Genomic DNA, 23,906 nt, shown 5'->3' with positions numbered 1-23,906 from the left:
GACTGTAGAGGCTTTATAAGGGGTTGTGCTGGGCTTGAGGCATGGCTCCCTTGAGGCTGTTCCTTACCCTGGTGCTGAGCTCTAGATGGGGGAGCCGCAAAGTGAATGGCATGTGGAGTGCCAGGCACAGTCTTTTCCCTAAATGTGGGATTCTTCAAGTCCTAGTCCTCTGAGGGGAAATAATCAGGGTTCTGCTCCTCGGTGGTCCCCAGAGCACTCATGCCTCCCCACCTTCTGCATCGGTAGATTGCTCAGGAGAACCTTAGCTGCAATTTATAAAGCACCCATCACCCATCTCTATCAAGCTGAATAGTCATTTTACACCGGACGGTCTGGAAGGCTGGACAGTTCGATTTCAACGTGGTCATTTGGTAGACAAAGTTTACAGACCCTACGCTGGACTGACCACAGGGATTTACTGTTGTATCCTGAACAAAATTTAAAAGGAGTGTTCTTTATACTCTCCTTCTAAAAGCCATTCTTAAATTACATGCCCCATGGTTTTCTGGTCCTATGCGATCAGCGGTTGAATAATGTTTACGTGAGATTAATTTTTGATTAATCATTGCCAAAGTTTTGGTTCAGTTGCATAACAATCTCAGAGCTCCTTGAAGTAAGTCCACAACCAATGATGGAGAAAAAAACATCGTCTCATGGTTTTGGAGGAGAGAAAATGAATACGAGTCATTTCAATACGGAAACCTATACTTTATAGGAAAACAACTTGCAATGTCCGAGCCTAACGCTAGATGGCAGGAACGTGCAAAGCAAGCGATTGCCAGCAACACAACTGCAAACTTTTCATTTCTAAGACGAACTTCAGGGATCCACCAGCAATGTCCGTTAACAACGCCACCCGGTTTAGTTCCAAAGATAAGGAATAGATTATACGCAGACCTAGACACCTCCGGATTATCATCTCTAAAATTCAACAAAGCATCACAAACATTTAACTTGGATTTTGATTACTTCAACAAGTCTACGTATTAGACCCCAGCATATAACATTACATCTATTTTTACTATTTAGTTATTTTCCAACTGTTCTTGCAACTGTACAGTGGCTTTTGGGGTGGAGTTTGTGGTAAAGGATAACTTTATAAATATCTTTATAAATAAATGAATGTCCTTAAAATTCATGCAATTGTTCTGATGCTATGCACTGCATTGATGCATACAAGTGATACAGACAGCAGATCATATGACCCTTGTGCAAATTATCATTGTTAAGTATTTTTTTCCAAATGTAATTTTTAATATCAAAAGTCTGGGTAGATTATTTAGTGTAGATTTACATTAGTTTCTCTGTATTAATGACTACCTGAATTCAGCTGAATATTGCTTTAAATTTGCATACAAACGTACAGCAGTTCTAGGCTTGTTTTGCAAGTCCATTTACACCACAAAACCATAGATAGTGCATTGCCCAATGGTAGCTGAATTTTTTTTGTTTCGGTTAGTATGGTTTTATACAGCACACGTTCCACATCTTCATTGTTTCTACACACTGTAAATAAGGGCGATCACGGTAGGGGAACAGGTGAGGATTCAGAAATGACTTGTGGTATTAGAAAATGTGGGGTTTGAGTTTTATTCTGAATGTGATGGGATGAGAGTGCTCTGTAGGGGTGGAAAGAGAATGATTATGTCCAATACTGAGAAACGTTTCCCTCTTCACAACTTGCAATTGTGTTTTTTAGATAACTAGGGTGATTTGTCCATGACTATGAAGCTATCTTTCAGGCTGTATTTTCTGGCATTTTGGGAGATAAGAGGAATTTGATTCCTCTGAAGGTGAAGCAGTATATTTGAAAGCATACTTTGACAACAAAGAACAGTGTAGGTTTCCACAGGCTTGGTGATGTGTTAGTGTTTGCACAGGCCAAGTACGAATTATCCAGCAGCATTTCTCAAAGTTTCGTGATTTGGTAGCAGGGCAGGCCTGCTGTAACCGACTCTAGATATACGTGACCACTAACATGCAATTTCACGGAGGGGTGAAGCAGTGGGGTCGTTTGAGAGGTTTAATGTTTTTTCGAAAGTGGATTTAGCTACTGTGCTTACTTTGGAGTTTGGGCTGAAGTCAATGTCCCAGATGATTCTGAGATGCTTGATACGGTTTTCATAGAAGCGGTTTCTACATGAAGGCTGGGGGCCGGTGGGAGTGGTGGGTAAACAGACTCTTGCATATACAAACATTAACTGGAACTCGCACCAGGATTTCTGACTTGGAACTTTAAAGTGTTTAGGTCCATTCATGATTAAATTGCATTTAGGCCGTTGGCGATATTAGCCAATTGGTCTATGCCTCATGTGACTCGAGGTCGCTGCCTAGAAGTGACATTGGAGTTCCTGCATAGTCAATGCTTGTGACATTGGATTGATTTGGAGGTTATTGTGGTATTGACTTTAACATGGTTATTGCGTGGATACAGAACCAAGGGAAGATGGTCAATGGGTGCCCAGTAATGAGAGTTGTGGGCAACAAGAGGAAGGCCAGGTGAAGAATGTGTGGGGAAGCACCTTAGAAGGATAGGTAGAAGAAATGAAGTGAGGGTGTTTGTAAGCCAACCAGTGTCTGGCTAGTACACTAAACATAGCAGTAACATTCAATTGACAATTTTACATTGGCTTGACTGCAATGTCAGAAAAGAAGTTCACATTCTCAGCAGTCTTACCTTCACAGTATCAGCCTTCGGCGGGGGTACCACTTTGCCGCCCTCTTTACCCTAGAAAATTAATATACTACCAGTTACTTACAAATCGATAACAGTAAGCAAATAGTCTAACAGGCGTAGTCTTGATACACTGGTTACTTACATCCAAAAGATGTCTGTATTTTGGTGGAATTGAGCCTTCCCGCTTGCCCAGTTCTTCTATGTGCGTGGCAGTATTTGCCTCCTAAGGAACACATTTTTAGAAGGTTTTTAAAAAAGTTTTATAGAAATGTTTTTGTGTACATGTGGCATTTCTGCATGGCAACGATTAAACTGGAACTTCAAATGATGTTCAACATTAATTACGGATCAGCAATCGTGTGCTTATTTCCTACTCTGAAAGGGCCACTTTAAAACAATTTGGCTGAAAAATATACACCATACTGTTCAATGTACAGTGTCGCAGCACAGGCGTCCATCACTCATCACGAAGCATGCATTCCAATATAATTTTTGTGACAGATAACCTGAAAATAGTGATATGGTTTATTTAGACCAAGACTGTACTTTGCATGGGCCAGTTAACAGTCACCATACTTCCCTGTTACTGAGTCAACATCGTTAGCTGGAATTGAAATGCAGGTTTGAGGAAATTAGTTTTGTATCATGTGCCAAAAGCCTTAGCCAGACATTACCCCAGCAACCAAAGGATCAATGCTTTTTTGTACATATTTCACACTAATATTAGAACATCTACAGGGCTCCTCATTGGAGTATTAGAGTAGGTATTCTTTCCTAATCCATTAGAACACATATCAACATTTGCTTTAATTGAGCTTAGCTGGGTGTTAAAATGGCAATTGATTTGAAAAAAAAATTTCCTCCTAGTTAGAGTGGTGTTATTTTATCTAACATACTAAGATATTTTGAATACATTACTTCCAAAGAAGGTTGTTATAGTGTCTTGCAGTTTGGTTGTGTATGTGAATGGTGTTCTGTCTTTTGATGATTTAGCTCTTATAATGTCGACAACGGATTGTGCGTCTGCATGTTTTTCGCAATATTGCATGGGTTTTACCAATTTAAACCAGTGGATCTGGGGTACATGCAATTATAGAACAAATATATTACTCCACCTTGGTTATCAATCTTTTGGTATCAAATGGTTCAATCAATGTTGCCTTCACAGGTAACATATGCTATTGATGTACTTACTCATGGCTCATTTCCTTTGCTTTATACACGCTACTGAAAAATGCAGTATCTTAGGAGATGTCTATTTATTTATGTTTCTTCTGCCAGCATGTGCGAAACGTAAAAAGGGATATAAACCCCCAGGCCTGAAATTCCTAGTGTCAGATACGATTTCAAATCACAGCAAAGAGGTGTTCCTTTTGTCTTCTCTTGATGATTTTTCACCTAAGAATATTATAGTCAGTGGGAGTGGCAGGTACACAACATTGATAATGTTGCTGCCCTAATTATTTTAAATATATCCGCATTATTTGACACGGATGACAATCCCATCCTTTTAGATGTTTGGAGAAGGTTGTTTTACCAACTTTGCACTGGCTTGGTTTCAGTCATTTCTTTTTAGCTGCTCTTCAAACAAGCATTTGTAATGCAATAGGTCTCGCATTCCTGAAAGTTTGAGCCATTAGTGCCGCAAATAATAATGCAACGCCTATAGCTCAAACTTTCAGTAATGCAAGACCTGTTGCATTGCAAATGTTTTTTGTTTTTTTTAAGGTCTGGGGAGGGTATGTGATTTGCCCAGAATCACAGAATATTGAGTGTCCCTGCCGAGACTCGAGGCCGGTTCCCCAGCTTCGAGGTAGACAGCTCTAGCCGTTAGGCCACATCCTTTCCTACAACTTCAAAGATATTCCAAGACAAACCTTTAGCTTCATGTTCCAAACTGATTTGATGCTTACAAACATATAGGCGATCTTTGACGCACCAACTGAATTTCAATCGTGAAGCAGAAATGTTAAAATGAAAACATAAGTCTGCTTTTTAAAATATTACATTCACGTTGATTCAACAACTAAAAGGGGAGGTCACCGGTTTTAGACGCAGATCACTTTCCACTGCTCTAGCGACACCTCCAAAGGCTTAAAAATTACATATTTGTGAAGAGACTCCAGATAAGATTTCTCTTCATCCCCAATTACCAAATGTAGGAACTGTTGGTTTCTTAAGAAGAATGTTCTTTAAGAATAGGTTGAAGCATTTGTTGATCAGAAATCTATAATCAAACGTCAACCATCTGCTAACTTTATAAATCTAAAAGAAGGTGGACTAAGAAACGAAGAAAGTGCAATAAAGTCGCTTCCTCCTGTGAGTTTTGTAAGTGAAACAATGGCTCCAGCATGTAGATGACAATGGATTTACTGTTTCTGCTCTCCCTTTCATTATAGCACTTGAGAAGAGCAAATGGATAAGGAAGGCTTTCTGATATTTTAAATGAAATGACTTTACGCAGAAAACAAATGGTAGTGATTTTTCTACATTTCTATTATTGCAATTAATTGAACCTAAAGGAAATCCGGATTTTGAATTTGATATTCACATTCAATATATACGCAACACAGTATAACACGATTTGTAAAAATGCGGTGCAGTGATCAACATGTTTTGTGCACAGACGTCAACAGAAAAACAGAGATCTTATTACATAAAAATGCAGTTTGCCCTTTGGTTCCTCTGGGTGGAGGAGGCTGGAGGAGGCAGACAAGAGAGGAACTGCTAAACTGTTCACAGTCCCTGGTCAAACAGATGTGAAAGATGTCGGGAACATATTCTGCCTCCTGTTGGTTAATGTCGGCACGGCATTCTGTCTTCTGACATGCAGACATGCCTGCACTTCATGGAATGCGGTGTCGGTCTCCAAGGAGGAAGCAGGTACCCCTTGGATCACACCCACATTATAGCAGGGTTTGAGAATTACAAGTGCCAGATTTATTTAGCAATATGTTGCATGGGGCAGCTGTAAGATGAGCACCAAATCCATTCTAAAGTGATTTATTTTGTTTGTTTCTGCCTTTATTGGTTCGCGTAGTTTTGTAAAACATTTTTGAAGTTAGCAACACAGTCCCAAAAAATAATACCTCGGTTGATCAGATATCTAAGTTCACAGCCTGCAGTCCCTGTTCCAGTGCGATTTTAAGAGTAATACAATAGTTCAGGTGGTGAATATACTGCTGAAAAAGCAGGCGTACAAGGCATCGGTTACATGTTTCAGCTCCTTTTGTTTGATATACCCTTTCACCCAGCTGAGGTCATTGAAGTGAGCAACCTTTCTTTTAGTAATAGCATGATAAGACCAGAGTTGCATTGTATAGATGACAACCACCACCAGGTCATCAGTGTAAAGGCTGGGTAATCCCCATTCAGGCACACATGGGGTGTTTGCGCATGAACCAGCACCATAAATTGTGTTTAATTATTGTGTGAATTATTGCGTAGTATTGCAAATTACATGCGCGGTAGAAAACCACATATGCCTTCATTTTGCAGGTAAGAATGAAGTAAAATACGAAATAATGGCATGTTATTCCCCATCCTTTCTGAGGTTTGGAACTCCGAATGGGGCGGTAATAGTGCACCAGAGAAAAAAACTAACTGTGTGGCCAGTAATACCATCTGGTAATACAGCGGGCATAAGATTAACCACTACTGAGGTTTTAGCCATTTACCCGAGAGCAACAGGTGGGATTTAGATCACCCCGCTGGAGAATTAGAACAGTGTTCACTAATTCTAGGCAACATAGATTTCAGGAAGAATAGCTCCAGGTTCGGAATTGGTGAGAAGAGCAGAAGAATAGGAGACCAGAGGAGAGAACGTCAGAGAACCGGAAGCACGTGATGGCTATACTATGTAGCCTTGCAATAGCACAAAGTGACGGCAGTTAATGGGGAATGACTGCCATGATTTCCTGGCGCTCAAAAGGAGAAGTCCGTACACAGGTACAGCACGCGCTGACGTACAAACAGAAACAGCGCAGAGCTGTAGGGAAATGGTGAGTAGAATTGTACGCTGATATAGAATAGGTGGTACCACGCTTCATTCGTGTGTTCTGTCTGTGAGGAGATTGCCCCCAGTCAAGTCTACTGAAGAAATAATCGTAAATGAGTGATTTAGTAATGAACGTGCACTGCGCGGTGGCTGCATTGGTGATAGAAGCTTCGTTGTTGTTGCTTCATTGATTTTGTTTTGTACCTCACTCAGGCAGACAAGTGTTGGATGTAAAAGAACGGACTTACTTGGAGAAAACACAAGTAACTAGGTAGTGCGCACCATCTAGTGGTGAAGAATAATACACACTTACACGCAAAGGATTATTTTTAATGCTGTTGTAGTTCGTGGCAGCAAGTTCTACTTTACACCAATATGCGTTGTTGAAGTGTATCGTCTGAAAAGGACAATTCCACTACAATTTGAAGTGACCCTCTCGTACAACATTAATCTTGTGAATTTAGAAAAGTGGACAACTTTGTATTGACACTATGGAGACAAACTTTATGGTGAGTGGTTAGGATGTGTGTGGATTTGTATTAATTTACAGGAGGACTGGACACTCGGGCATTTTGTCGAATACCGATGCAAGTCTCGGCTTAATTGTTGTGGATACTCGAGCATTGTATCGAATACTGTAATAAAAGGATTTTTTGGTTTATCCAGTTCATACTACAGTTGAAGTGAGCGTTACCCAGTGTGTATGTGGGGGGGGGGGGGGGGGGGGGATTGTCTCAAAGGGGCGTGGCAAATGTAATTAAGGGCGTGGCTTAAAAACACGCAAGCTAAAACTCTGTGTTTATCACAGTGTGCCGCCCGACTTGTATTTTGCTGTTCCTGTCATTGCGTCCAGATATACGATGCAACAAGTCACATCATACCTACAAGTCAGGACTATTGGCTTTGTCAATGGTTGCTAGTTGCATAAGATAAATAAGCAGCAACTATGGCTTGTATATAATATTGAAAACGCTTCCACTTAAAGTACTGGTGACACCAGGACAATGTTGCTGCTCCTGAGTTTCAAAAAGAGAAGGGAAATCCAGAGAGAAAAAGACTCTAAAGGATTTCCCTTCCTCTACAACGCTCACCACTTGTACATTGGTGTGCCTGCTGTCACTGCAGTCTGGACAAAAAACAGACCGCCTGTGCCAGGGCACAAAACAGAGCCCAATGGAGACCCGTTTCAAGGCCCCCTTAAAAAAACTGCCGGTGCTTAGCACCAGTGAGGCCAAGCCCATTTAAAGCCCTGGCGTTACCAGCCATTATGCGGAGCATTACTGCTCCACTATTTTTTTCTGTCTTTTCCAGATAAACCTGTGTTACAATTGCAAACACGGAATGTATGGAAGGGTGTGTGGGTAATATTTGAGTGCAGAAATAAAAACAACATTACTATTATACTGTTTGGGGTCAGCAGGTGCTTGATCTTTCTTATTTGTCATAGGAGGATGTCAGGGAAGGAAGCCTCAAGCTTAAATGAATCTGAAGTTTGTATTAAAAAGCTTGATATCCACTATCTTCCCAAGGTGAGCACAATTTTAGAAAGATAGAACTCTTGTAAATTTGGTAACACTGTGGAGTTGAGAATAAGAACAATTAATGCTCGAAAGGAATATTCTTGATTATGTTTTAGAGGAAGCAAAAAAGATATAGCATTTTATCAAGTGTGTAGATGTAATAAAAAAACGATAACAAGAGGGCAGAAAAGGTGCATATGGTGAAAACGAGTCGTATAGAAAAAAAAGAGTAACTCTAAACCAGAGAAAAAATCTAAAACAGAAAAGAAATTTGAATTTTAAGGAAGTGTTTTCGTTGTGGGAACAAAGGGCAAATGGCAAACAAAAGACACTGCCCTGCATGGAAAAGTGTATGTAAGTCTTGTGGGAAGAGAGGCAGTTTTCAGAATTGCTGCAAGAATAAGCCTGTGTCATGTGAAGTATGTGAAGTGTATGTAGTGGGGAATGAAACTAACTGATTCTGATTTAGAGTGTGGTCAGATGGCGTGGCTTGACGCCCAAGGAGCATGGCGGTGCCCGAGTGAGGCTGCTCGGAGCAGCACAGTGGTTTTGCGCTATTTCGCCACCTCAACGCGGCCAAAATACCACTGTGAGTGTCGGAAGATAACTGCAGCAAGATGTAATCCTCAGCATTTCTGAATTCAAAGCTAAAGACCTATTTTTGACGAAGAAGACTCCAGACAGTCCGGTAAAGTTGCGTTTATACCCTATGCTGCGGTGAGTTGCTCTTCTCAAAGTTATGCAATGGATCCATTAGATTGAGTTCTTCAGTGACCCTTCTTTCCAATTTGGAACTCTGCCCTCTCGGTCTTGACACGGTTATTTCCTACAGCCGAGTGAGAAAGTATTGGCCGCCATTTTGTGTTTGATTGCTCATTTGCAGAGACGCACCTTTAACAGGAAGTATTTTAACGGCTGGCCTTCTTGACGTTTGTGTCACTACTGCAATAACGCCTATTTTTTCCAATATGGGGGTTATTTTTGCTCTCCTGCTAGCATTCTTCCCCTCATGATGTTTACTTGTGGTGGAAGGCATAGTCGATGGAAGGCATTTCAATCTCTGCGCAATCTCTACTAATCTAATAAGATTTGCTTCTGATCCACTAATTGAAGTGGTCGAATTTGAAAGTTAGCAGGATTTTCTTCATGTACAGTTGCCCTTATTGCAATTAAAGCTATTTTATATACTTTAGCTCTCGGTGTTGCATGGGCAGATTGAGGAAATCGGACTCTCTCTCCTTGAAATCCACTCACTCCTTCATTAAAAATTCAAGGATTTTTACTGAATTCTCCAAGATGGAAGATTCTGTATCATCTTCAGCTAAGAGCCCTAACAACAAATATTTCCTCAGCGACAGGAAAATCTAATATAAAACATTTAAAAAAAGATCCTCTGTTTCCACCCAAATGTTTCTCCCCGGTATCAATGGAGATATTGCTGGAAGAAATACGAGCCCTTCGACCCTTTGTGGAGGAAACTAACATGAAGTTGCAATTCCTCACTGACAATTAGTCTCAAATGGATGAAAGACTCTTGGCGGTTGAGCGCAGCATGTCTTCTCTAGGGGCTACTGATACCAAAGTCACAGCACTTCAGTCGCAAGTATCCACGCTCCAAAAACAGGTCGAAGACCTTGAAAACCGTAATAGGAGAAATAATCTACGAATTTATGGCCTTCCGGAAGGGGTTGAGGGTCAAGATCCCCTCATCTTTTTCAGATCCTTTCTCCCCAAACGTCTTCTTATGCCGGAGAAAACTGTACTAAACATTAAACGTGCTTATAGACTTGGACATCCGTCATCCAATACATCTTCCTCACAGAGACCGAGAGGAGTAATATTATATTTTCTTGAGTACACTGACTTATTAAAGACTTTGTAGGCTGTTAAAGCATCTCAGCGCATAGTCTGGTCTGGATCGACTATTTTTCGCACACGACTACGCTAAAGCCACAGCTACTAGACGTAAGGCGTTTCTCAACATGAGACCTGAACTACGTTCTCTAGGAGCCCGGTATGGTCTCTTTCATCCTTGTTTATTGAAGGTCACATACAGAAATAGAACGACTACCTACGAGGATCCACTGCGTCTACAGAGCTTCATCAATTCATGCAAGTTGGAGACTATGGAATTTTCAGAAGCCTCAACCTCACACAATATTTGATCTTATTAGTGTTTAGAGTCTTTTCCTTGACCTTGAATATGTATCTTCTCTTTGTTTGTTAACTGAGTTTACTCTCTACAACGGATAAGTTCTTTTGTTATATTGTGTAAATGATTAATTTGTTGTGATTAATTGCATAACTTGTTGTGATAATCCTTTCATTGGTTCTTCTTTTTCCCCTTCTCTAGATCTGTTGATGTTTGATGCCCACAGTTTTGTTTATTACTGGCGGGGTCCCTTCCCCGCCCTCTGTTCCGCCGACTTTGGTCATGCCATTTGTTCCATGTGGTCTCACACCCCCCCCCTCATCCCTGGTCGATATATGTAGGTATCTTTTCTTCCTACTTTTCTTCTTTTTTCTTCCTACCTGTACCTTTTCTACCTCTACTTTCACTTCTTTTTCAGGGATCCCTTTTGTTCTCTCACCCGGTCCTGGACTATATAATCTATTCTGTCCTGTAATTTTTCCCTCACAATGTTTCCTTTTCCTCCTTCTTTCTTCCCTCTTCACTTTTTTAAGTTTCAAGGTTAACCTTTATTTATTTGCATCTTATTTATATTTTTATGATATTTGCATTATGGCTGGGTCATTGCATCCTTCATTTTGCCTTTTTGATGTATGGCTTTAAAAGTAATTACATGGAATGTTAAAGGTTTAAACTCGCATGTTAAGAGACAACGGGTATTACCTTACTAATCTAAATTGGATGCTAAAATAGTTTTGTTGCAAGAAACCCATCTTACAGAATCTAAATCCTTAAAGCTTAAGAAAAATTGGGTTGGCAAAATCTTTTTCTCACCTGGCGATGGGAAAAGAAATGGCGTCATTACTTTAGTCCACAAATCATTGAAGGTCTCCCTCATTTCACAAGAGGGGGACAATGAGGGTAGATGGTTGTTTACCAAGTTGGAGATTGATGAAGTTTCGCTTTCTCTTTTCAATGTTTATGCTCCTACTTCTGGTGATGCCCCTTTTTGGACCCATATACACAAACTGATCTCGTATAATAATGCTAACAACGTTATCCTCGCTGGGGACAGTAACCAAGTATTGGATCCTTTTCTGGATCGGAAATCTAAAGTTTATTTCATTCCTTCAAAAGCACACTGAACCTTTACTCAAACTATAAAGCGCCTACATTTAACTGACACCTGAAGAGTATGTAATCCATCTCTACAAGAGTTTACTTTTTACTCTCCACCTCACCAGACCCAATCAAGAATGGACTAAATTTTCACATCACACAATGTTTCCCAATCCTTATTATCCACTGATATTTGCCCCATACTTATCTCCGATCACGCTCCTATTTCCATTCAGCTCGATATCATGCCTCATTCTGATCATCCCCGAAGATGGCGCTTCAATAACTCCTTTCTTTTAGACTCATTTTAACACTTTTTATTTCTTTTTTTAACAAATTCTTTTTAATACCAAGGACACTATACCTTTTCATACAATTTGGGCTGCCTTTAAGGCCTCTGCGCGTGACTATTATTCGATATACCTCTAACAAACAAAAGATGGCCCGGGCTTCAAACTCGGAACTCCTCTCTAAGATTAAAAAATTAGAACATACCTATTACACTTCCAAGTCGAAACAATGTCTAACTGATTTGATTAATACTAAGATTCAATATAACAAGGATACAACTGACAATGCCTCTTTATTTCTTTTGAAGACCAGTGCTAAATTCTATGGAGGACAAAATAAATCTGGCAAATTGTTAGCTAATTATCTTAAGACCAAACCGAATAAACTCCATATATAATCCATCACAATAGACACCAACATTTCTAAATATAAAGACGCTGATATCATACAAGAATTTGTTCGGTTTTATGAACAACTTTATATACCAGAGCTTACTCCCACGGATGATGACATCTCCCTTTACCTCTCAATTCAAAAGAGCCCAGATCCGTCATTACTTTGGATTTTCTAGAGCCTCACCTGACTCAGGCTGATTTACTTAATGCACTTAAAACCCTCAAAAAAGATAAGGCCCCGGGCCCAGATGGCTTTACTGTTGAATTATTTATGCATTTTGCCCAAATAATTCTACCTAAATTACATGTTTTAATTTCCTCTTTTCTTTCGTCTGGCACTTTTCTGGAAGCCCTGATTTGTCTTATCCCCAAGTGGGGTAAGGATTTACATTATTGCAAAAAGTACTGACCCATCTCCCTAGTTAACAGACTACAAAATCTTCTCTAAATCGTTAGCCCTTCGATTGGAATCTTTTCTCCCTCACCTCTTAGGTAAGGAGCAGATGGGCTTTGTCAAAGGGCGATCTATCAATCACAATACTCGTTTGTTTTTTGACATTATCTCCAAGTCATCAAATCTTTCAGAACCCCTTGTTACAATTGCCCTTGATGCTGAAAAGGCTTTTGATAGAGTATATTGGCCTTTTATTTTTCAGACACTAAAATGGTTTGGTTTTGGCCCAAAAATTATCTCCTTGATTTCCCTGCTCTCCTCAAATCCTAAAGCTGCTATCTTTGCCAACGGTCTCGCTTCCCCCTCCTTTCCTCTTCACAGAGGTGTGCGGCAAGGCTGTCCTCTCACCTTTTCTTTTCAATCTAGCCCTGGAACCTTTTTTGTCAGAATCAGTCAATTACGGGTTTCACCTCAACCTCTTTACAAATTAAATTAGCAGCTTATGCTGATAATGTTCTTCTGTTTCTCTCACATCCTCAAGTCTCCCTGCTGGCCTTTTTAAATGAAGTTCAATCATACTCCTTGGTCTCGGGATACAGATTAAACAATGATAAGTTTGAAATCTTACCCTTAACTAAATATACTTTTAAGGAAGATTTTTCTATTTCTAATTTTACTTGGAACCCTCTTCACATAAAATACCTTGGTATATGGTTCACTCCCTCCATTCAAACATCAATTCCTCTCAATTTCAATAAATGTATTGAAAAGCTTAGTTCCCTTGCATCTAAATGCCATCCTCTATATCAATCATGGTGGGGACGTCTAGACACTATTAAAATTATGTTAACGCCTATTATCCTGTATCTTATCTCCAATATTCCCTTACCCATTCCTACAAAATGGTTCCAAAAAATCAACTCCTTTCTCACCTCATTTCTATGGCAGAATAAAAAAATGTAGAATGTCCATATCAAAGTTATCGCGTCCAAAATTTGAAGGTGGTGTTCGCTTACCCGATTTTCCTAAATATCATAAAGCCTTTTTACTACGACATATTTCCAAGTGGTTGTCTGACCCCTCTCCTGATTCGCCTCTTTGGGTTGACCTAGAGAGCTCCTTCCTGTCCCCATTTTCTTTCCGAGAATATTCATCTTTCACACGGAAACCACAAAAATTATGTACACCAATTATTGAATATTCTTGTAAAAGTTTGAATAATCTTCATTTTGAACCACATGAGCTAATCACATTTCTCAGTTCAACCATATGGCATAATAACTTCATATGTTTTAAGAATAAACCTGTTTATTGGAAGACTTGAAGAGATAGAGGCATTCTTTGGGTACATCAACTTTTTTGAGAATGGCACTTTCCTCACCTTTTCTAAGGCATGCTCCCTTTTTCATTTGCCTCCCTCATTTTTACATACATTTCTCGTTTTACGTTCAGCTATACTAGATTCTCACTCATTTTAAATCCTTGCCTGGCCCCTCTACCTCACCAGACTACACATGGTCGAGCGTCCTTTGTAGATCGCCTAAGGCCTACACTCTTTATACTTGTTTATTAATCCCATTTGTAACAAGAGCCAAAACAAAAACTGAGCTTTCTTGGGAAACTGACCTGGATACACATTGGCCCATTTCTGTTTGGAATAAGATTTGGACGAAATTTAGGAAGTCCTCCAGGGCATCTAGCACTACACAAACCCTTCTCTTTATCTATAATAGACTACTTTTAACTTCAGCTTCCTTACATAGAATACATTCTGATATTCCTGATAACTGTTGGTCTTGCTCATCTCCACAAGCTTATCTTCTTCACTTACTTTTTTCATGCCCACAGGTTATGAAATTTTGGAAATCAGTCTGGTTACAAATTAACACAATTCTTGGTGTGAACATTCCCCTTTCATTTGCAAATATTTTTCTGGGTAGCCTCTCGACTAGCTGGAAAACAACAAACTCACAAACGAAATTCATTTACCTATTATTGGCTACAGCCTTTCAGCAGATAACAAAAAACTGGAAACATACTTCTAAACTCTCGTACTTAGCCTGGTGGTATTCTGCATGTCATAACCACAGACTTGGCACGACTTTTGTATTCCCCATAACTCTCAAACAAAAATATTACTTTTATGATCTCTGATTACACAATTTTTCGATATCAGTGCTAAAAGATCTTATGCTCCATTACCATGAGTTCAAGAAGTTGCTCAGCCCCCTTGAGTTTTCGGTTTCTTTTTTGTGATCTTTATATTATTTATTTGACTCAATTTAATTTGGTTCCAGTGCTATACTTAACAAGGTTCGAGCCTGTTTTCACTCTTTATTCCAGCCATAACTTTTTCTTTTTTATTTTGTATGATTACCTGCCTTTATGCTATTGATATTACCTTTTGTAATAGATTGCGATGTCATGTTACTTGATACCTTAATGTTCTATCTTGTTATATTTTCAATAAACTTATCTGTTGAAACTTAAAAAAAGTGTGGTCAGATAGTATTACAAATTGACAACAGCTAAAAGAGTAGTCGATTTAATAAAATAGTGGTAGAAGGAAGGATAACTCAAATGTTCTTGAACTCAGGAGCAAAAATAACTGATTTCTAGGAATCTTTTTGAAAAACACTACAAGAAGGTGGTCAAACTTTTGAAGCTTGTCATTAGACCTTGAGCTTCTGGGAATGAGCCCATCGAATTAGAGGGCTACTTTCAATGATTGAATGAAGGAGAGATATGTTAGTGGTAAGATGTGTGTCTTCTAAGGGAGATAGTAATTTGAGTTCATCTTCATCATAAAATCTTTATTCGGTTGACCACAGCAACATAAAAGAGCACAATAAATAAAAACATCTCGATAAAACACACATATACAATACAGAATAAAAAAGTCCAATAAACGAAAAAAATCAGATTAAAAGACATCATATATAGTGAAATGGTAATCAGTCAGGTCTAGAATGCCTGGACATCCAGGCGGCCCATAAAAAACGGACCATTGCAAATAAAATGTGATCATTAGGAAGCAACAACAAGTACACAAGAGCTGGTGGTACCTGTATACAATTTGACGTTTTTAATAAAGGAACTAAAAACTGCTAATCACAAAACATTACAAAATGCAGGGTATCCTGCAGAGATCAATTGTTGAAGCTGCAGGACGGCTTACTTCCTGATGGACCCAACTACAGGAAAAAGCCAGGATATGATATAATTGGCCAAATCAAAACCGGTCTAATAAAAACCTATCTCGTTTGTTGGTAACCTGGTCTAGATAATGCTCCATATCCTGGACTGTATGGAATATGGCGACTCTCCCTATGGAGGCAAAAGCTGCCTTCACATAGGCTAACCAAGGGATAACATGTGTGGCATAAAGAGACAAACAATCCGCCAGGATCAGTCTATTGAGCTGTAGATCTACCCTTGTCCAGATTTTTATCCAGCAAAGTAGAGGACTGAGAGTGACTGAATCAGCTATACAATAGCAGCCAAGCTCTAAATGGACTATAAAAGCTGGAGTACATTGTGGATCCTGAACCAATCACCTTAGACATAATCCAGACAGCAGAACATTTTTTTTTTCTTTGCATTCCCCCGGATCTCGCTGCCATACAGAGTCTGAGACATGTTTAGCTTGGCAGCTCGAAGAGAACAGAATCCTGGACCCTTCCCAGTCAGGGTTTAGCAGCAACCACAGCACCGAGACCACCCTCATCGCCGCCACCTATGACATCAGGAGCCTGCTGGACAACGGTGAGACCGTAGCACTCATCCTCCTAGACCTCTCCGCTGCCTTCGACACCGTCTGCCACCGCACACTACACGCACGCCTCCACGCCGCAGGGATCCGAAACAAGGCTCTGAAATGGACCACCTCCTTCCTCTACGGCAGAACCCAGAGCATCCGCCTCCCCCATTCCGATCTGAAGCCTCCGAGATCATCTGTGGCATACCCCAGGGATCCTCCCTCAGCCCAACACTGTTCAACATTTACATGGCCCCACTTGCATACATCGCCCGACCTCAACATAGTCTCCTACGCCAACGACACTCAACTGATCCTCTCCCTCATCAAGGACCCCATCACCACCAAAGCCAACCTCCATGAAGGAATGAAGGCCGTCGCCGACTGGATGAAGATCAGCCGTCTGAAGCTGAACTCTGACAAGACGGAGGTCCTCATCCTCGGCTCCAACCCTTCAACCTGGGACGACTCCTGGTGGCTGACGGCACAGGGGGCAGCCCCGAAACCCACCAACCACGCACGCAACCTGGGAATCATCCTCGACTCAACGCTCTCAATGACCAAGCAAGTCAACGCCGTCTCCTCCTCCTGCTTCAACACCCTCCGCATGCTCCGCAAGATCTATAGATGGATCCCGACAGATACTAGAAAGACAGTCACCCAGGCCCTAGTCAGCAGCAGACTCGACTACGGAAACGCCCTCTACGCGGGAGCCCCGACCAAGCTCAAACGACTACAACGCATCCAAAACGCCTCGGCACAACTGATCCTCGACGTACCACACCACGGCTACATCAACCCCCACCTAAGAAACCTGCACTGGCTCCCCATCAACAAGAGGATATCCTTCAAGCTCCTCATCCACGCACACAAGGCACTCCACAAGACCGGCCCAGCCGTTGCAAAGTGAGATTGGGTCATTTATTTGGTCTTCCAGGGGGTCTAGGCTATCATGGAAAAAGATTAGGAGGAAACATGTTAAGGGAGGATTGGCAGCTCTGGACTTTCAAATCTATTCCTGGGCCTTTTTGCTCTGAGTACTCCAGGAAATTCAGCGATTGGGGAACTACTGTTAATTTTGTTAAGAATTGAGGGGGTCAAATCGTTTGGTTTTATGTATAAATTTTCAGACCCGAAATTCTTCAAGAAAGTAAGATTGAAGGTTCTAAGAGACTTGGCTACGGTCTGGTATCGCGTTAGAAGGGCCACAAAAATTCGCTACTTTAGTGTGAATGCACCAATTTGGGAAACTCCGGGTGCTCCAAGCTGGACTAACGATGCCCTGGCAACGACCTTAAAATTAGAGGGTCCTCAGAAATGGGGGGAGTTATTTGTTGATGGTTGTTTGTTGCCTTGGTCTGAATGCGATTTAAGTTGGGGTCCTAAGTTTTCCAAATTCAAATATCTTCAAATTCAAAGCTGGGCTACTGGAAAAAAACATCTTATTGGCCGCTATAATGACTTTGAGGCAAAACTGGCATTGGAAGCTTGTTTTAAAAAAGAAGTGGCAACATGGTACTGGGCTATAATCGACTTGGAAGATGGCCCTTTTCTACTCCCGGAGAAACTCTGGGGAGAGAGCTTGCCAAGGATCGCGACAGAAGATCAATGGCAAGTAACTATGTCGATACTATACAAGTTGGTTAAACCTGCGAATTTAAGAAGAAACCACTTGTTCACTCTCCACAGGGCATATTGGACTCCAAAGCGGCTGGCAAAATTTAAAGAAGGTGGCAATGTAAGATGCCCCAAATGTAATAGTCCAAATGAAGATGATATTCACATGTTTGCAACATGCCCGGTGATCAAGATCTTTTGGGACGCTGTAAGTAAGTGTCTGTCAGTCATCCTCAAGCAAAAGATTGAGGTAAGCCCTGAGAATATTATTACAGGTAGAATGGATCTACAAGGTAAGGGCTTGGACGATAGAGCAAAATTGGTGTTTTATGCTATACTGTTGGCCCGTAGGGAAATCTGTAAACTTTGGGTTTCTCCTGACTCCCCTACAGATCTGACGTGGATCAGAGCTATGAGAGACATTGGTAAATTGGACATGGTAGTTCCCCTGAAAAAGAAGCACAGATTTTGGCTGTTATTTTTTGATCATTATGAGTGATGGGTTGGGGGAGGATCTGTTTAATAATAATGAAGTATTGTATTGATGGAAACTTCCAGTCCTATGATTAAGTTGCTTTTTATCTTTGGAGAATTTTGCGGTAGGAAGGTGGAGTGAGGATCTTGTATCCTCTTTTCTCCAGCTCTCTGTTTAGCAGACCTCCTTAAATATAAGATAATCTACACCCTTGGGCGTAACACAGATAGAACGGGTGGAAAGCAGCACATGAGGACAAAAAACAAAACAAGAAAAAAAAAAAAAAAAAAAAAAGAAGACCGGCCCAGCCTAACTCAATAGACGACTTTCCTTCTACATCCCCAACCACCAGCTACGCTCCGCCGACCTCTCACTCGCCACCATCCTGCGCATCCGAATAACCACCACCGGCGGGAGAGCCTTCTCCCACCTCACCGTCAAGACATGGAACTCCCTCCCATTGAGCCTACGACAGACCCAAGACCTGCTGACCTCCAGGAGGACACTCAAGACCTGGCTATTCAACCAGTAGCGCCCCCCGCCCCCAGCGCCTTGAGATCCTCGCGGGTATGTAGTGCACTTTATAAATGACTGATTGATTGATCTTAAGTAGGACATAAGGAGACCAGGAGCCCAACCTACTTGCAAAACGGGCCACGGCCCCAGTCGGTTTAACAAGATCAGCATGCTTTCCCTCAATTAGGGGCTTCCACTTATTTTTGTCATCAAAAAGCACTCCTAGATAGGGAAAAGACACAACTTTGCCTAGCATGTGAGGGCCCACTTTCAAGGTCTTAGAACTAGTGGATCATGGGCCAATGCCATTACAAGGGATTTGGAAAAATCACCATCAGATCCAAAATGCCCATAGTATTTTGAGTTACTTTCACCAAAAGGAGTTTGGTCTCATATTGGATCCGTATAGTGAGCCTCCCAGAATGTTAAAGAATTTCAACCAATGTGTACAAAACAGCAGAGCAAGGCTGTAGTAAGGAGGAAGTAGATCCACAAAAAATTCCCTAATGTGTGTGATGAGAAATTGGGATGCTTAAAGGGTTATATTCACTGTATTTGTCTAGTCATGGGTGCCGGTCTGAAACAAAGTGTGTGGCGTCCTATTTGGGATATGGCAGGAAATGCAGTCTGAACTTCAAAGACTAGAAAGTGAAAGGATTATAGAAGTGGAGGGCACAGAGTGGTTGGCTCCAGTGGCTACGGCAAGGAAAGCCAGTGGTAAGCGGAGGTTGTGTGAAGATCTGAGGGAATTAAATAAGTATGTATTGGTGGACCAGTTTCTCATTCCCAACATTTCTGAGTTGGTGACGTTGTTGAGTGGGCCAGAATATTTAACAATTGATCTCACTTTGGCCTATCATAAAATTAAGCTTCAGGAGGAATCTGAACATCTTACAGCGTCCGTTGTTCCATTCGGTACTTTTAAGCTTTCTAGAATGCCATTTGGGTTGATCTCAGTGATATCTGTTTTTTTAAAGGGCTATGAAAAAAGTACTGAAATGAGTTGCTGGGTGTTAAAATGACATATTGGGTTTTGGTGAGCAGAAGCATGATGAGAGAATAAGGGAAGTTCATAAGAGGTGAAGCGTACAATGAAGGATAAAATGTGCAATTTCAGAGAAACTTCAATTGTATATTTGGGTCATGAAATTACTGGCAGAGGTAAAACGCCTAAAGGGGAGTTAGTAAACACCATATGACAATTAGTTCACTGTCAACTGAAGAAGAGGTAATGAGTTTTCTGGGTGCGGCAGACTACTACAATAAATCTGTGAGAGAGTTTATGGAAAAAAAACAAAAAGTGAGAAATCTATTAAAACAAAGTTGGATGAAGAGTGAGAGGAGACATTCACTAGCACAAAAGTGCTAATAGTTTCAGCTCCTAATTTACAGAGCTTTGAACCACAGGCTAAATCCACCCTCAAACTGGTGCTAGTCTTAAAGGGTTGGGAGTGATTCAGGTACAGGTGAATAATGAGAAATGACGAGAAAACCATAGTATTTGTGTCTCGCAGTTTGACAGGACCAGAAACCCTTTATTCGGTCATCAACGAAGAGATGTTGTCTATTTACTGGGTAGTCAGAAAACGTAAAAAACATTTTGTGGAGAAGTGAGTTTTGCATTAAAACAGATCTGAAACCACTCAGGTTTTCAATAAAAAAAGCAATGGAAACTGTTTGGGTTAAATCTCTTCAAGAATTAAAATTTCAGTTGAGTATATACCTGGTGTCAATAATCATGTAGCGGATTATTTTTCACGTTTGGTACCAAAGGTGACTGATAATTCTGAGGAAGGTAGTGTTGAGTAAGTAGCTGACACAAAAGTGTAAGACTGAAAAGAGCATCATTTTGGAGGCTGTGTGGAGAAAAGGGGTAGAGGAAGATAACGTTCTGCAAGAGGTCTAATCTAATAAAGGTTGAAGAACAAGGATGATTACAGTGAGGAATGTAGAAAAGTTTGTATTGTGAATGATTAATTAGTTGGAAAATTGGTCTGTGATATAGAGGTACCAGATTGATTCCACCCATATCCCTCAGAAAAGGGTTTATTTAATTTAGCACATAAGGGGCACCAGGATATCTCAAAGACTAAGGAGAGACTAGAATTATGTTATTGGTGTCAAGGCATGGCTCTGTGTGGAAAGAGTTGCCAAAGACCATATGCAGTGTTCTTTTGGGGATATGGTCTTGAAATCTAGAGTTCAACCCATGGTGATCCGAGTGATGGATGACTCCATGGAGTGATAGAGTGACACTGCATTGGATATTTTGGGTCATGTTGACAATGGACAAATATATGTTGTGGTCTCTTGGATCGGGTTAGCCCTATAAATACCGGTGGAATGCGAGTGAGAAGGGAAGCTCTAGAATGGAATGTCCGGGAGTTTGGAGGTGGAGGGGAGATTATTCAGTTAGCTAAGAAAAATGGGAAAGGTTGGAAAGAGGAAGGAGATAGAAGGGCTAAGGTATATAGGTAAACTCCACATTCTGTCATTAACCCCTTCAGTGCCACACCCTTTTCCCGCCCTGTGCCGGGCGTTGCATTAGCGGGTGGGGTTCATGACGAGATAGTCTCGTCATGGGCACAGCGCAACCGCGCTCCATGACGAGACCATCTCGTCATGGGCACTGAAGCGGTTAAGAGAACACCTCTTGAACAGTTTAGAGGAAGGAAGGATAAATCCCTTGTTTTACAATTGTGGGTGAATGAGAAGTGTGCAAGTGTGAATAGAACAGACGAATTGGAGGAAGGGAGAAATATATAAAGGAAGTGAAAGGAAGGCATGGTTTGAGGTTAACAAGGCTGTTAAGGGAACGGTGGTGGAGGTTGGTTGTTTGGTTCAGATCAAGAGACCCCCAACCAGTAAACAGGAGTGCAGGTTTTTCAGAAGTAAACAAATTGGTTTACAATCAAACTGTTAAAAAATGCAATAAAGACAGGACTCATAGATATGGAATCTGAACAGAATTCTTATGTTCAAGCAGGGTGAGGATTCTGGTGAGTATGTGAGACGGGAAAAGAATGCTGAGAAAGAAAATAAGAGCGAAGAACAAAATGACAGGGACCAAGTAGAAGAAGGCCAACAGACGTAACAGAATGATAAAAAAACTCTAAATGTTTTGATGTTTATACAATGTGGTTATGCATATATATCTAACTCTTGAACATGTTTTTATTGAATTCTGTAAAAAGGTATGTTTCTTTGAGTGCAACTTTTTCATTTTCTGTTAATCTGCAATGGTTTCTTTGAACTTTACTTGTGATTTTCTCCTATTCTATGTATTCATATCCCCTGGGGTTAGATTATCTTTAATGTGCTTGGTTGTCATATTGTTTTTTTTAAGGGTGAACGTTTTGTTGCTTATTGTACAGGAGAAGATGTGTGGTATCTTTGATTAGGTTTGCTATATGCAAACCAGTGGACTGCTAGTGGGGAGCAAAGCTCTAGAATGCAGTGCAAGGGAGCTTGGAGGTGGAGAAAAGACTAGAGCAGTGTTTCCCAAATTGTGGGTCGTAAATCACTGCTGGTTTGCAAGCCCACTTGTTTTGAATCAGGAAAGTCCTAGCAATACAGATGCCTTTATATTTTGTATTGATCTTGTCACACTTAGTTAGGTTTACAAACTCCTCTCACTTTGCAGCCAGAGAACGAAAAGTATAATTACTAATGTGACAATCCTGCTGGGGAATATGACATTTGAAAGGAAAGACTGTAGGATGTCATTTTATGTAACACAAAACAAAATATAAACAGTTGTAAATGAACAGTACACATTCAGCATTAAAGAAAGCATAAATTAAGAAACACTTTTTTTGTAATTGTGTGATGGAAACAATGATTTTAATAGGCTCAGAAGTTACTTGGTGAGGCACAAATAATAAATGCTCACTGAAACCCGAGTTTCACATATCATTTGTGTGCAATATAGTTTTATCAGTAAAACTGTATGTCTGTGCAAATTCAGTGACCATGCTAACTGTAAATGAAAATGCTCTACCACACGATGCTTTAGTTGCATAAAAAAATCATCCACCTTATGCCCATTAAAGCTAGGTGGGCTGCAAAAGTTTGTAGTACTAAAAAGTGAGTCTTGGTTCTAAAAAGTTTGGAAAGCACTGGGCTAGAGCACTGAGGCGGATCGATGGCTGGGGCACTTTCTCCTGGAAAATAAAAGTTTCCTCAACTCGCTCATCTGGTCACTGTCATCATTTTGGAGTACCATCCTTATTACAGATGCCAAGGTAATATTTAAAAAATTTCCAGTTTTCATTCCTTTTTTAGTATGATGAAGCAACTGATGAAGCAAAGCATTACATGCAATATTTACCGTAACTATTGGGCCAGTGTATACTGGAGATTTTGGAATGTTTTCTTCAGGCCCTTCAAGTGTACCCATTAGCTCATCTAAAGCACTGTCATCTATTTTCCCCTAGAAAAAGAAAAGGATAGAATTCCAATTATGACAGAATGTCAAATTAGATGTTAAGATTCAATTTTAACAATGTGTAGCAACAGTGCGTGTTGTCTGCAGTGCTTATTTGTGCTAACAATAACACGGACATTGCCTCAAATAATACAAATAACTGCATGAATAACAAAAATCAGGTTGTAAACTGAATAGCTAGAAGGCAACATTATATCATAATAGTGGTAGGGTTACAAGTGGCATTTTAATATTGGTAGGCTTACGGCCTTGAAAACGAACTAGATGAAAGCTTCACAAAGAGAAAAGAAAGTTCGAACTATGGATTTTTCAATATTAAGTGGGCAGAAGTGGCCGGTATTCACTCACTGGTAATGATGCCCTGATAAGAAAAATCACCTCATGTATTTAAACAGAAAACAACGGACCATTAAGTAATGACATTTACAAAACCACAAATGTAAGAATTAAAAGATGAAAAGTATTTTAAATGTTATAAACATTCAGACACTTTATTGATAGCCTAAGGCCCAATTAGTTAGTAATGTAAGTGAATATCCTGTAAATTTCCTACATTAAAGGCCAGATATA

The 23,906-nt window shown here is 40.4% G+C and overlaps 1 protein-coding gene across 23 annotated transcripts in view; it reads right to left on the bottom strand.

Annotated features, from left to right (window-relative positions):
* The window catches only part of CAST (calpastatin), a 564,844-nt gene that overhangs the window by 183,911 nt on the left and 357,027 nt on the right, over positions 1-23,906 (bottom strand). For all 23 annotated transcript variants that reach the window (XM_085632507.1, XM_085632509.1, XM_085632510.1 and 20 more), the window contains 3 exons: positions 23,220-23,321; positions 2,820-2,900; positions 2,678-2,728 (listed from right to left, as the gene is read on the bottom strand). In XM_085632507.1, coding sequence (XP_085488633.1) covers positions 2,678-2,728; positions 2,820-2,900; positions 23,220-23,321 — 234 coding nt within the window. The remainder of the gene's footprint in view (positions 1-2,677; positions 2,729-2,819; positions 2,901-23,219; positions 23,322-23,906) is intronic.

This window comes from Triturus cristatus, chromosome 2_1 (assembly GCF_964204655.1).
Source record: "Triturus cristatus chromosome 2_1, aTriCri1.1, whole genome shotgun sequence".
In the NCBI taxonomy this organism is placed as follows: domain Eukaryota; kingdom Metazoa; phylum Chordata; class Amphibia; order Caudata; family Salamandridae; genus Triturus; species Triturus cristatus.
This window is presented reverse-complemented; position numbering and strand designations above follow the sequence as displayed.